The sequence below is a fragment of the Podarcis filfolensis genome (assembly GCF_964270895.1).
Source record: "Podarcis filfolensis genome assembly, chromosome: 2".
In the NCBI taxonomy this organism is placed as follows: domain Eukaryota; kingdom Metazoa; phylum Chordata; class Lepidosauria; order Squamata; family Lacertidae; genus Podarcis; species Podarcis filfolensis.
The window spans coordinates 94906756-94921091 of record NC_139605.1 but is presented as its reverse complement, the minus strand read 5'-3'; the positions used below and the strand labels follow the sequence as shown (position 1 = coordinate 94921091).

Below are 14336 nucleotides of genomic sequence, written 5' to 3'. Positions count from 1 at the left end.
GAGGCAAAGACAAATGAAAAAGTGTAGAGTGACACGCTGCATGAACTGAAGATAATTTATCTCTTGAAATACATCATTGGCTGAGCTTCTCTATGGTCTCAGAAACTGTGTCAATTAGGTGTAATCTAGATATTTTTTGCAGTAAACGTTAGTGGGGGAGGAATACCAGCACAGTTTAATTTTAATCTATGGAGAACTTTGTGAGTCCACTCTTCTTTTTCCTCTCTCTATGGCCAACGAACCTGTGCGTCTGTTTCTGAGTTTTTTTTAAAACACCTTCAACTCTCGCGATATTACTGGAAGGCTCCGCCGGCCCGTCATCCTTTTCGCGGCGTGAAAATTGGCGGGAAAGAAGGCAGGGCCATGTCGGAAGACGCTCGCCTCGCGCAGTCGCTGCCGCCGCCGCCGCTGCCGCCTGTGAAGGTCCTGGCCGCGCACCTGAGGCGGTGCCGCCGGGTCCCTGGCGGCCCGTGGCTGCTGGACCGGGAGGAGTACCGGCGCCCCGCTCTCGCCGTGTCGCTGGTGTGGCTTCAGGGCACGGTGCTGGCCGTGGAGGAAGGTGGCTCGACGGTGTGGCTGCGGGACGACAGCGGCCCTTTCGTGGCTCAGGGCGTGGAGAAGATCCCCAAGGGGCGGCCTTGCCTCAGCGCCGGGAAGTATGTGATGGTGATGGGCCTGGTGGTGTCTTGCAGCCCAGAGCCCACCATCCGAGCTGTGAAGATGACGGACCTTTCAGGCAACCCCCTGCACAGGGACATGTGGCAGCTGGAAGTGGAGGATTTGCATAGGCACGTTTTGTGATGGGAACAGTTTGTCAAAACTGCTTCTCAAAAGAACCCTGGAGGCTGAAGAAGCACCTTTGGAATTTTTTAATTATTTTTTTATTTTGCTAAATAAGGTTCCTCTTGAACTTCCTTTAGGAGAACTTGGATTAACCAGCGGAATTTGACCTTGATTCATTTGCTGCAGGTGTGACAGAGCAATGGTGATGGAAATGCTTGCATCCCAACCCCCTTTTTGGAGGAGGGCTGTCGCTGATTCCCAATTAGTCAACTTGGGTCAAGTAACGTTAGCTTATCCAGTGGAGAATGCAGTTGTCACTGCTACGATAAAACATCCACAGTCAAGAATCTGGTTGCAGAACTTTGGGCTCTTCTTTCGGCCTGCACTTTCTCTGTATTACAACACATCTAATGTTGAGTTGCCGATTTCACTACCAGTTGCAGTCCAGACATCTGACTTCAACTGTAACTCCTTGAACTGCTACATGAAGTCCATGCTGCTTTAAAATACTGTTTCCTCTGCCCCAGGACATATTTGGACTAATGGAGTTTCTGGACAGCTATACACATCTGGCTTCAGGGAGACACTTGCAAGATGGACGAAAGTTACAATAAAAACCTGAGCCTATTATCAGCTTGATCATCTATGCTGACCATTTTCTGACAGGGGTCAGTGGGGTTCTTAATGGCTCGTGTTTCATGGAATTCAGCATCACAGCTTCTGCATAATTGATGTGCCTTGTTTTGGAACTTGCCTTGTTTACTAATGTGTGACTATTGTGAGGTGTGGAGGTAGCTATTAAATAATCCACAATCTATTCCTGATTTTGAGGTAGTACTTTTTCCAAATAAAAAGAATGCAGGGTAGTTGCTGATGCATGCTGCTCTGGGGCATATTGTGTTTCAGCATAGAAGCACATACTAAGCACACATAGTATTTCTACTTTGTCCAAATATTAAAGAATCATCTCTTGCCAACTACAGTGGTAGCTCGGGTTACATACGCTTCAGGTTACATACGCTTCAGGTTACAGACTCCGCTAACCCAGAAATAGTGCTTCAGGTTAAGAACTTTGCTTCAGGATGAGAACAGAAATTGTGCTCCGGCGGCGCGGCAACAGCAGGAGGCCCCATTAGCTAAAGTGGTGCTTCAGGTTAAGAACAGTTTCAGGTTAAGAACGGACCTCCGGAACGAATTAAGTACTTAACCCGAGGTACCACTGTACTGGATTTAGTTATGCATAGTCCCTCTGGTTTGCTGCGACTCAACAGCATATCATGGAATCGAGTTTCCTTTCACTTCTGATGCTCAAACAAAAAAAAGGTTTGGAATTGCATACAAAGTGGTGGTCAGAGGATACTAACTCAATTTTCTGCAGATTCAATTTCCCAGGTATAAGTTGCACGTGCGTATTTCTAGATATATACTTGGGTTAAAAAAAAGAAGAATTCTGGAATAACTCAGTCACAGCATGAGCACTGAATAGTATGGAACAGAAATACAAGTTTTCCAATAAAGATATACTAAAATAGAGGACATGAAATCTAGTTGCATAGTATTCAAAAGCGTAATCTCTAGGAGATGCAGCTATGCTGTAGTCCAAAGAGATGTGTATAGATTAACTTTTTAGTGCAACCTTTAACTAACAGTTCACCATGTATTATCACTATTATTCTGAGCAGACTGCAGAAAGAGAAGCATGAAACCCTGGCCAAGGCAATCACACTGAATGCATTTAAGTTCATGCAGTAGGTTTCTTTTAAAATGCTCAACTGCTGTGTAATTTAAGGTGGAACTTTATAATGTGTGTGTGTTTCTCAAATATAACTTTGAATATGGAAGAAATATAATACAAAAAATCCAATTTGTCATTTTCTATAAAACCTCTTACAATTTTGGGTTGCTGAAGGCGCTTATTTTCTCATGCATCCTTGTTTTTGCAGCCCAGTGCTGTTAATCATTCTTAGGTTTTTCAAAGGACAGCGTAGTGTCTACAGAGTATGTTACTCATTTTTAAAAAGAAATAAATAAATGGCCCAGGACGAGAAAGTCCACTTCAGTCTGCTCTTTACACTGAAGCTTCTGGCTCTTGCAGCAGAGATGCAGAGGCGGGGAACGGGAGCGGGGAAAGGGTTGCGTATATTGTGCAGCAAAGCTTTTCCAGGATGCGAACGCAGCACGTCCCTGGAAACCGGACATAGGGCAAAAGTCCCCCGTCTCCACGCGATGCCCTTCTGCCGGCCTAAGTATTTGCTCTTTCTATCCTCTAAGCCCGGAGCGGATCCGGGAAGGAAGGCTCTGTGGGCAGGGATAGGCAGATAGGGTGGGAGTGCCTAAGGGTAGCCGCGCCCACCTTCCCGCAGACCCTCCTCTCGCGCGGCGAGGATTTAGGAGGCGGCAGCGGCGGTGGCCTCTGGGTGAGAATTTGCCCTGCTGGGCTTTGGGGGGCGTGGGCGAGGCTGCTCTCGCGGTCTTTGCTCGAGGTGTGTCTTCCCTGGGAAATAATAGCTTGTGGGAGGTGGGGAGCCGGTTCGATTTTGGGGTGGGGTCTTCATTCAGGCCCTGCGGTGGGTGAGCGGGGTGAATGGGATGTATTGCGGTGCTGGAGGAGGCGAGGTCGCGATGGGTTGATCCTGGGAAGGAGCTTCATCTCTCGGGGGGTGGTCTCCATCCTCTTGTAGGTTACCTGCTCAGGGCGCATGTGTTTTGACACTGGTATCTATGGGGAAATTATGGTGGGAAGCTTGCACTGTAAGTGGCTGTATAGACACTAGGGGTTGACCCTGAGGTTATATGTGCAGAGAAGCCAGTTGTTATACTAGCGAGGCAGGGAACTGAAGAGAGCCTGGTATTGTGAGCAGGGATTGGCCATTGAGTATTTGAAAGCTGCACACCATAGTGCTCTAGACAAGGGAAATGTAGTCTGAAGAGGAAGGAGATGAGTGTATGTCCCTGTAGAAGGCTTATGATGAATACATGGGGAACATGCTTTCCTTTGGGGTAACTCTCCTAGGTACATCTATTTATATGTACTATGGTTCATATGTCTTTTTTGCAGTGCATTAAGCATATCCTTCTGTTATGTGACTGGCAGAGGAATGAATGTTTTTTTCTTGTTTTTTAATGTACCTCTTCAGTCACACTAGATTACCCTGGGCTGGTATGCCAAGTTCCTCAGTTGCATTTGTATGTGGCATTCTTCTTTCACTGATTAACACTTAGAAATAATTCATCTTGGCAGGGAAAGGGTGGGGGAATGACACACAATACATGGTATTCTGGTGCAGAAAAGCTGTGAGTTAGACACGATCTCTCTCCCCCCCCCCCAATCCCCACCTTCCTGGAACACAGTGGTGAAATTGGAACCTTTACTCGCTAGTTATTTGGCAGGATGTAGCAGCAATCAGTTTCTAAGAAGACATATGTAGCATGATGAAGCCTGATGAAGATCCTACTAGGTGATCCTCATGTTTTGTGTTATGCTTATTTTAAAAGCTTGCCTTGGCAGTTGTGTCAATATGTAAATGTCATGATTGGGGTGGGGTGGGGCAGGGAGAGCCCTTATGTGGAATAAAAAAGGTAAAGGGACCCCTGACCATTAGGTCCAGTCGTGACCGACTCTGGGGTTGCGGCGCTCATCTCGCTTTATTGGCTGAGGGAGCAGGCGTACAGCTTCCGGGTCATGTGGCGAACCAGAGCAGCGTACGGAAACACTGTTTACCTTCCTGCCGGAGCAGTACCTATTTATCTACTTGCACTTTGACGTGCTTTCGAACTGCTAGGTTGGCAGGAGCAGGGACCGAGCAACGGGAGCTCACCCCATCTCAGGGATTCGAACCACCGACCTTCTGATCGGCAAGTCCTAGGCTCTGTGGTTTAACCCACAACGCCACCCGCGCCTCATTTATGTGGAATAGTAGCCTATTAATCCTGTGTAGAATTGGGCATGCTTAACTGCATAGGATCAGGCTATTGATGAGCAGACCATTCTGCTCACTTTTTAATTTACAGAGCTTCTGCCAGCAGTGGAAGAGGTTGAGTCTTTCCTTTTCTCCCCACAACCTGAATACAATGAATAATTCATATTAGCCCGGGAGGCCATAAAGTATGGATCTCATAGCATATGGGGTCAATACCAATGTACAGTTGAGTCCCCAGGCTCAGAGCATAAAAGGCCACAAGCATAATAAGAGACATAGTCTCTCCTTTCTACCTAGTATAATTTGATTTTTGTGTAGTCATGTCCCATGTGTAGTTACAGTGGTACCTCAGGTTAAGTATTTAATTCATTCTGGAGGTCCGTACTTAACCTGAAACTGTTCTTAACCTGAAGCACCACTTTAACTAATGGGGCCTCCTGCTGCTGCCGCGCCGCCAGAGCCCGATTTCTGTTCTTATCCTGAAGCAAAGTTCTTAACCTGAAGCACTATTTCTGGGTTAGCGGAGTGTGTAACCTGAAGTGTATGTAACCTGAGGTACCGCTGTATTTCGTCCTTCTCCAAACTTCTATGTTTAAATAACACAGTAACTGAGGTGTTTCAATGCATTCAGATTATTACCAATGAAGTTTATTTTATTTAATATTTTATTAATTGAATTTATATTGCCTATACCCGGGGGTCTCAGGGTGGTTCACAAAATAAAAAGTTACAGCAACGTATGTCTAACAAGCTAATAGTCTTTTGGTCATGCATGCATTCTCTTGGAAGGCAGTTCCCTTTGGAAAGGGGAACAAATCCACTGGGAGCCATTCTCTCCTATTCATGCAGTACATAACATTCTACAGTAAGTATAGACTTGGCACTAGGAATCGGAATGGTTCTTCCATTGTCCATATACTTGAAATAATAACTTCTAAGTAAGCTATTATTTAAAATAAGTCTTAAAGTACAGCTGATGGTGGAGAAGGTGTTAAAAGACAGAGTTGCTCTTCCTGTTACTAAGACATGCACAAAAAAATCCCACTAGGGAAGTAGTTTGAAGGGGTGATGTGTCAGGAAGGAAGGTTTTAAAAACAAGCCTATGCCAAAAGTACAGTGTAAAATTGGGTAGATAGAAAACCATGCTTGCTAGTATGTTAAAGGAAAAAGGCTGGCAGCAAAGTCCTTTGAGTTTAGGTGATGGTTTAAAAAAGGTTTTTCAGCAAGGAGCAATGCAAAGTTGCAAGAGGATTTCAGTTGAGGTGGAACCACAGCTGCAACATAGTTGTTGATGATGACAGGGCTGCAGCATGTGGCGTGTAGATTTGGAACATCAGAGAACCTGCTTACGCTGAGCAGAGGAGTTAGGCCCCTAGGAATGCACCTGTAAATACCAGGGCTGGGCTGAGGCTTTAGCACAGATTAGTCTTTGACGCACACGTTATAGGAGTTCGTCTCTCGCTTTGCACACAGGCCAGTAATCAGGAGATCAAATGAGATGGTGGTTTGGTGAGTAGGAGATGAGCAAAGGCTTTTGACTCGGAAGACCAAGAAGTGGTACTGTATACTTAAGCAATCCCCAATTAACTTTCAAGTAGAGGAAGGGTGTTGGTGGTTTTAAGAGTTGGGAATGAAGTTAAGGAAAAGGCCAAGACCAGCTGAGGTACAGGACAGGAGTCGGACAGAGATTGCTGCACACACACAAGCGCACGATTCCAGGACAACTTGTCCAGTGAATGTTCTAGGTGGGAGGAAGCTTCCTCATACTTTCTGCCAAGATTACAGTGGTTTTTGGAGGTTGAGCCACCAGGCAGAAGCAAGCAAACAAGCAGTTAGGAAACAGAGATCTCACAGGAGCAGGAGTCAAGAATCCAGCAGTGGTTGAACTGGTGAACTGGAAGCAATAGATAGCCGGACTCAACAGGAGGCAAAGAGTAGAGATAGTCTGGATGAGGTGGGGTGCTGTGTTCCATTAAAGTTAGCAAACCAGGCATTCAAAGTTGTTTTCAAGCTGAGGATGTCAGAAAGACTGTCACCGGTATTGTGGTTGTAATATTGGTGGCTGTTTAATAGTTGCATGACACCTAATTGTGGAATAGCACCTTACAGAAAAATGGAACACTGGTATATATCCCTGGGTAGTTTTGAAAATAAAAGTATGTGAGTTTTGTTGCTGTGGACATTTTAAGGCAGTGTTTTTAAAGTTTGTACTTTCATAAAACCTTTTCCAAATCTATGTGCCTTTGGGTATCTGCCCAGAACCCCTGTGTATTGGGAAAGATGTTTCACCCCAGAACACATTCATTTGGTGGTAACTGGTCAGACTTCTTGGGCCTTGCCATCATCCTGAGTGAAGGAGAAATCACCCCAACCTTCTTTACAGCTGCACATTTCAGGGCAAGATTGGTAATGATGCATAAGCCAACTTTGTAAAGAATCTTAATGTTCTAGAAAGCCCTGATAAGCGTCCAGGAAGCTCCAGGATTTCATAGAACACAGCTTGACAACCACAGTGCTGAAGTGATGTGGAAGGTTTGTCAAGTGGTAGGTAAGCTGATGGCGCTGCTTGGACCAGATAATGAGAGCTGAGCTGGGGAGAAGTGCTGTGCTGATCTTCTTGCATAAGAGCTCAGGCCTGACCTAACAAGGAAGTTTACTTAGCAGAGCAAAAGTTGATAACGTTCCTTCCTTAAAACATGATTTAATCAGCTTCCAGTGAGCTCATTCTTTTAAAGGACTTACTCATTTCTTTGAGTCATTTATTTGTACATGATTCTGGGCTGTGAGGTGCACGTTCACTGCAGTGCCAGAGCACTGTAGCTGGTCTAGAATATGTTATGCTTTGTAAATGGGTGATTGAGAAGCTATTGTGCTCAGCTCCTCAGGGTGTGCTCCTAAGAAGCAGAAATCCCTTGGGGGAATATTCTTCTCAAGAGGCTTGTCTGGTATGCCTCAAAAGGACTCTTGGATATCTGCTTGCTTGCTTACTTACTTATTTATTTATTTGGTAACTTGATCTTCTGCCCAATGGTTATAAGAGAACTCTCTTAGAGATGCTCTAAGACAGGCATGTCCAAAGTCCATTTGGGGTCCTCATCTGGCCCTGTGGCCGGTTTCATCCAGCCCGTGTGGCAGTTTATTTATTGGGGTCAAATCCTTAAAAAAGCTCAACAAGTTCAATGCTCAGCAACTTTGATCAGCCCTCATGCATGTTCACTTCATCAAATCTGCCCCTCTTTAGTAATAATAGTAGTAGTAGTAGTAATAATAATAATTATTATTATTATTATTATTATTATTATTTATTATTTATACCCTACTCATCTGCCTGGGTTTCCCCAGCCACTCAGGGCGGCTTCCAACTGAATATTAAAAACAATACAGCATCAGACATTAAAAACTTCCCTAAACTGGGCTGCCTTCAGTTGTCTTTTAAAGGTAAAATAGTTGATTATTGCCTTGACATCTGCTGGGAGGGCGTTCCACGGGGCAGGCGCCACTACCGAGAAGGCCCTCTGCCTGGTTCCCTGTAACCTCTCTTCTCACAGTGAGAGAACTGCCAGAAGGCCCTAGGCGTTGGACCTCAGTGTCTGGGCTGAACAATGGGGGTGGAGACAGTCCTTCAGGTATACAGGACCGAGGCTGTTTTTAGGGCTTTAAAGGTCAGCACCAACACTTTGAATTGTGCTCAGAAACGTTTGGGCACCCCTTCTCTAAGAGGTCTGTAGATTATCTTGAGAGAGATTGTCCATGTTTAAACTTCCTCTGGAGTGAATAACCACCAGTAATTGTGCACCAGATATATATATATATATATATATATATATATATATATATATATGTGTGTGTGTGTGTGTGCGCGCAAGGTTTCTTTCATCCTTTACTTCACAAAGTACATTATAATCTGTGTTCAGTCTTGCAACCACCCTTGTGAAGTAGGTAACTTCTGATCCCATTTTACAGGTGACACTGTACAATGAGTTGTAGCTGCTGTGATCGATGCCAGCGGAAGCACAGTCCTTTGCACGGCTTTGGCACTCTCTTGGGCAAGAGAGGTGAGTAGCGCTTACTCATGCTGCTGTTTCCAGAAAACCTCCCCTAAGTTGTGTGGTGCACAGTATTGAAGGGGTGGTGGTGGATCTGGACCACTGTACTAAAGCCACTGTACTAAAGCCAGTGTGGAGACTGAGCTACAATTCAGTCTCTGGTTCTAATTTTATCCCAGTCACAAACTCACTAGGAGACCCATCTCCCCATCTGCAGCATGGGAATAGCAGGGCTGCCCTACCTTGCAGGGTCGTTGCAAGGGTTACCGCAAGATAATGTATGTCAAGTGCATTGCTGAGCACCCATAAAGTGCTGCGTAAATACTAATTGAAATTCTGCAGCTGTTTCTTCCCTTGCAACAATACAGTTACACTTTGCAAATAGCAATAGTCAATATTTGGATTTGCCCCATCAGAAACTTGATTAGCTGAGGGCAGGGACTGAAGGCGTGCAGGGGTTAGGATCTTCCAGATACCGTCCCAGATGGGAGTGCCCATTGTTTTAACAGTTCCTGGGAAGTAAGACTAGCCGCCCCCCCCCTCAAGAAATATAGTCTCCTCCTTGGCACTGATGCTTTCCATTGCCGTGTTTTCTCTCCTTCCCTCCCTTTTTTTTTTTGTTTGCCTTGCAAATATAGCAAAGTACTTTGTGAATTCAGAAACAGTGACTACTTGAAAGAGATGAAATTGCCATGGTTGCCCCTTGTTCTAGTAATGTCTTTGGCTGCAATCCTAAACCCATTTACATGGGAATAAGCCCCATTGAATTCAGTAGCACTTATTTCTGAGTAGATATGGTTAGAATTGAATAGTTAGTTGGATTACTGTAATTCCTTATATGTGAAGCTGATTTTGGGGGGGAGGAAAAAGTCTTGGGAAACTTGAATGATCCAGCCGTAATATTGCTACTCCTTAAACATCTACACTAGCTTCTGGTGTATATGGGATGTAATTCAAAGTGCTGTTTTTGACCTTTAAAGTTCAAAGCACATTGGTGTCAGGATATCTAGAAGACCATTTTCTTCTGTATGAACCTACCTGTTAGCTGAGGTTTTCATATTGGGCCCTTCCCATCTTTGAAGGTCAGGCAGCTATCTACTGAGGAACAGGGCTTTTTGTGGTGGTGCTATATCTATGGAATATCTTCCCAAATGAACTCTTCTTTGGTGCCTTACTTATTGGCAACAGGTTAAAAACTGTTTTATCCTCTCATTGTTATGGGCAGTCATACTTTGCCCTTTTTGCTATGATTTTACTGGTTGCTTTCCACTGCTGCTTCTTTTGTTTAGTCTTTTGTGCATTTGCTGTTTATAAGCTACCTGGATTTCATCGTGTTTTAAATTGTATCCCTTGGATGCCTGGAAAGCCATTTGCTGAAAATGCAGGATATAAATATTTGTGTGGTTTTTTTTAAGGAAACAAATAACTAAAGAAGGAAGTGTATTGCATACTTGAGTTTTAGGTTCTTCATTTTCTTGCACGTGATGTTAGAGGAAGCACTGACTATGCTTTCATTGCAGTTACAGTAAGAACTCAAAAGTTCTTGTATGTAACCTGTCAAGTCCCCCTCCCCTCACAACCAGCCATGAAGCCAGGCATCCCAGTTCCTGCTGCATCCATCTTTTGATACGGGACCATTCTTCCGCACACTTGGCTTGTAGCAAAACTCTTAATCAAATACAGCTCCCTCTTCTGAATATGCCTTTCGATTCCATGGCAGCTCTTGGGACCTCTGCACTGCTGCAGTAATTTCTATTGTGTAATTTTAATGGTATGGCCACACTCCTTCGTCTTGATTAGAGAAATGCAAAATAAATTGGTTTGCAATATTAATTCTTTGTGTGCGATTGAATCTTCTGCTTATACCCATCTGCCCCCGTGCTTTTCACAGTCCTTTTTATCTTTTCTCTTACTGTTCTTTGTTTCTGTGCTAATTTTGTAATGGGGAAATTTTAAGAAGAGCTGTGCATATCTATATTTCCCATTTCCCATCCCCCTGCTTCTGACTTTCCCATAGTTGGCTGGGGCGTTGCATAAATCTTCAGTGCTTTGCTGCAGGGAGCATGCTGCCTTGCATGCCTTTCAAACATTACTGGGTTCTTGTAACTGTGCCAAGTCTTCAATAAGAAATCCATCCTCCCAGCCAGACCATTCCCAAAAGCCATTCCTCTTTCTGATAAAGAAGAAACGTGCAGCCGGAGCAAGTGAGCAGCCCTGCCAACAGGATCTTCGGCTGTTTGTTCAAAAGGGATGGGCCTTAGAAGAAAGCAGCCAACTGTTTCTGCTGGCCCAGGCACTTCTTTGCTGATGAGAAGGCCTGGGGGTTATCCAGTTGCTGCCTGCCTCCAGGGGCATTGCCCATGAAAGTAGCCAGTAGCTGACTGGAAGTAAGCTGTGGGCTGCAGCACAGGTGTTCAGCAGTAGCAGCAGCAGCTGAGTGTGGGAGGAAATTAATAGGGCATGAGCAATTATTATTTTTTAAGGCAGCTGGGATTTTATTTCACCGCACATGATTGCATCACAGGTGGGGGAGAGCACTGAAGGGCCAGCTTCACAAATTGCTTGCTGTTTCCAAACATGAGGAACTGGACACTCCAAACCTGAAATTTCTGCAGTACGTGATTTAAAACAGGAATTGTTTTAGAGCGTGATGCCACAGCACTAATCCCCTGTCTGCACCAAGGCCTTGCATCCTGTTTACTTGGGAATATGCCCCAAGAAGTGTCTGTCCTCAGAACCTGCAATGTAGGCATGCTCTGCGCATTACTTGGAGCAGTGCGGTCGCTTCCATGTTACTCTGGGGTTCCTCCTACACAGTTCAGGTGAACTGTGTGCACTTACATTGTTGACATGCTGTGCACCTCCCAAAAGAGAATACAGTGGTACCTCAGGTTAAGAACTTAATTCGTTCCGGAGGTCCGTTCTTAACCTGAAACTGTTCTTAACCTGAGGTACCACTTTAGCTAATGGGGCCTCCCGCTGCCGCCCGCCACCGGAGCACGATTTCTGTTCCCATCTTGAAGCAAAGTTCTTAACCCGAGGTAATATTTCTGGGTTAGGGGAGTCTGTAACCTGAAGCATATGTAACCTGAAGCGTATGTAACCTGAGGTACCACTGTACCATACTTTTCCATGTATAAGATGCCTCCATGTATGTGATGACCCCTATTTATTTGAACCCAAAATTAAGAAAACAAAACCCTAAACCAGAAGTGAAAATCTGGATGAGTGGTGGCAGCAAGTTGTTGATCTTTTTTGGGGCGATCACCCTTAAAGTTTCCAGCATGAGGTGCGCATGCAGTGCTGCTCCGTGGTGCAGAATCAAAGGCAGCGGTTGGGGCACCGCATGCTCCCCCTCAGTGGCAGCTGCTGCTGCAGGGAAGCGAGAGGAAGGAGGCTCCCAAGCAGAATACCAAGGAAGAGCCAGGGGAAGGCAGCGCCCACTGTGGGCCAGGCTAGGCCGTCAAGCAAACTGAGCTGAGGAAGGTGGTGAGTGGGCTGGGGGCAGGGTGGGAGTTTGAGAGGGGAAGCGGAAAAAGAGGAAAGAGCAAGGAGAGGCAGCTGTGATATTAATGCTGCATTCTTCTTTTTAGATTTTGATTCATGTGGAAATTGTTTTCCACTTGGTTGTGTATTTTTTAGATGTGGTTGATTTATTGTTTATGACTTTTTAAAATTGTGTAAATCTTGTCATGTTGTAAGTCGGCTTGAGCATTGTTTTTAACTATGGAAAGGCAGCATACAAATAAAATGATGATGATGAGGCAGTTTGCAGTGGCAGCTGCTCTCGCTCTGGTGGTCGAGCCAGCGAGCGCTTCAGGAGGCAGCAGGAGGAACTGCCTCAGCCCGCCCAAGCCAAAATCCCGGATATATGCTTAAATATTTTAAAAATCCCTCCAGATGCCCATGTTCTGTGTACAAGACAACCCCAGGTTTTTCACTATTTTTTTAAGTCTTATACACGGAAAAATACGGTACGTTGCTTCTGTGTTTTGTAAACATGATGCACGTCTGAGCCATGTGGAAAGAAGGTTATGCATTGCTGGGATGCAGTGGCATTAACCATAGAAGCAGAGCAACCATGCTGTGCCCACTGATACATTCATAGGAGCACAGGAATCTGCTTTACACAGAGTCAGACCATTGGTTTACTTAGCTCCATGTTGCCTGTACCAGTATTCCCCAGCCTCCAGATCTTGGTGGACTGCAACTCTCATTGCCCATGGCCATTAAGCTATGCATTTTTGGACTTATGGGAGATGGAGTCCATCATGTCTGAAACGCACCAGGCTGGGAAGGCTGGTCTACTGTAGCAGGCAGCAGCTCACCAGGGTTTCAGACAGGGGTCTTTCACCTGCCCAAACTAGAGAGACCAGATTGAACCTGAGACCTTCTGCAGGTAAAGCAGGTGCACTACTGCTTATCTGTGGCCCTAATGGCTTGGGATTGATGCAACCACTTTTCTCCTGGCCTGATAAACCCTGCATTCTCTGAAATGTAGTATTCATGTCATATACTATCTTGGGTTTCCCAAGCACTGTCATTCAGAGGTTCTTATGCCTGTTGAACAACACTCTTTGTGTGTAGCAAGAGAGATCAAGTTCAGTGTAGGATTAGGTGGCATGTTTGTTTGCTTTTAGATCCTCATCGTGGGCAAAAAACCAACCAAAAAACAACAACCCTTTTCATGTTCTGCAGCTGCTTTGCTTTTGCTCAGCAAAAGCTGGTGATAACGCGAGGCTGCTTTTCATTCCATAAGGGGGTCAATCTACTGCTGCTTCAGGCCCCTGGAGAAAATAGCTGGGAAAACATGTGAGTTTGTGCCTGAGCAGGCCAGATTTCCCCCCCCCCACCTCTTTCTTCCAGAGGAAATGCTGCCTTTGCATTCCCCCCCCCCCCCCCCCCGTGGATGCATCTGCTGCTCCCTGACTCTGCCAGTAAGACGCTACTACATCATGACACTGTCACACAAGCTCAACAATACACAAGGCTTGCTGCACAATACAGGGGAACAACATGGCTGCAAGCAGTTTTGCTTCTCTCCTCAGAAGTGTGAGCATCTTCGTTTTGTCTGCGTTTTTCAGTGAGACGAGAGATATACATGGATCAAGAGCTTTTGAGCCTGGTTTGACCTGGAAGTGTGTGTTTGGCAGTAGTGGAGAGTAGCATGTGAAATTTCAAAGATGTCTTGGTGAAATAACCGGGTCACCTTATCAGAATGTTTAAGGAATATACTCCTCCATAAGGATGATGGGATGCACTTTCTGAAAACCAGCATCTTAAGAACTGCCCTCTGGCAAATTACTCTCAAATCTGTGTAGTTCCTTAACATGCTTCCTCACTTGAACCCTAGTAAGGAAGTGCTGCAGCCATTGTAGTGCCAGGTGCATGGTACAGATGGAATAGGCTTTAATTCAGGAGTGGCTAACCTGTTTTGGCCTGAGGACCGCATTGGAGGTGCATGCCAGTGGTGGGCATGGCCACTGTATGTTCATTTTCATGTTTGCACACATACATATCGCAACTGCATTCATGCATATACAGTACACACACAGACGACACATGTAGCATGCAGGCAGATGAACAC

General features: G+C 45.2%; 2 protein-coding genes across 11 annotated transcripts in view; both read left to right on the top strand.

Annotated features, from left to right (window-relative positions):
- The first annotated feature begins 351 nt into the window (after positions 1 to 351).
- Positions 352 to 1605, top strand: RMI2 (RecQ mediated genome instability 2). The gene has a single exon (XM_083599961.1). It carries the CDS (start codon positions 364 to 366, stop codon positions 799 to 801), a length of 438 nt encoding a protein of 145 aa, XP_083456087.1. The 5' UTR covers positions 352 to 363; the 3' UTR covers positions 802 to 1605.
- A 1405-nt stretch (positions 1606 to 3010) lies between these two features.
- The window catches only part of TBC1D16 (TBC1 domain family member 16), a 58428-nt gene continuing 47102 nt past the window's right edge, over positions 3011 to 14336 (top strand). For 4 of the 10 annotated variants that reach the window (XM_083598681.1, XM_083598684.1, XM_083598680.1 and 1 more), the window contains exons 1-2: positions 3119 to 3266; positions 8667 to 8758. The gene's annotated coding sequence lies outside the window, so the exon portion shown is untranslated. Of the gene's footprint in view, positions 3030 to 3094; positions 3267 to 3331; positions 3351 to 6918; positions 7248 to 8666; positions 8759 to 14336 lie in introns of those variants that run through there. The other 6 variants (XM_083598679.1, XM_083598677.1, XM_083598682.1 and 3 more) reach the window with 6 other exon arrangements.

Bases quoted from the DNA above. Each gene is read 5' to 3' on its own strand.
- RMI2 (XM_083599961.1), top strand. From the start codon at position 364: ATGTCGGAAGACGCTCGCCTCGCGCAGTCGCTGCCGCCGCCGCCGCTG.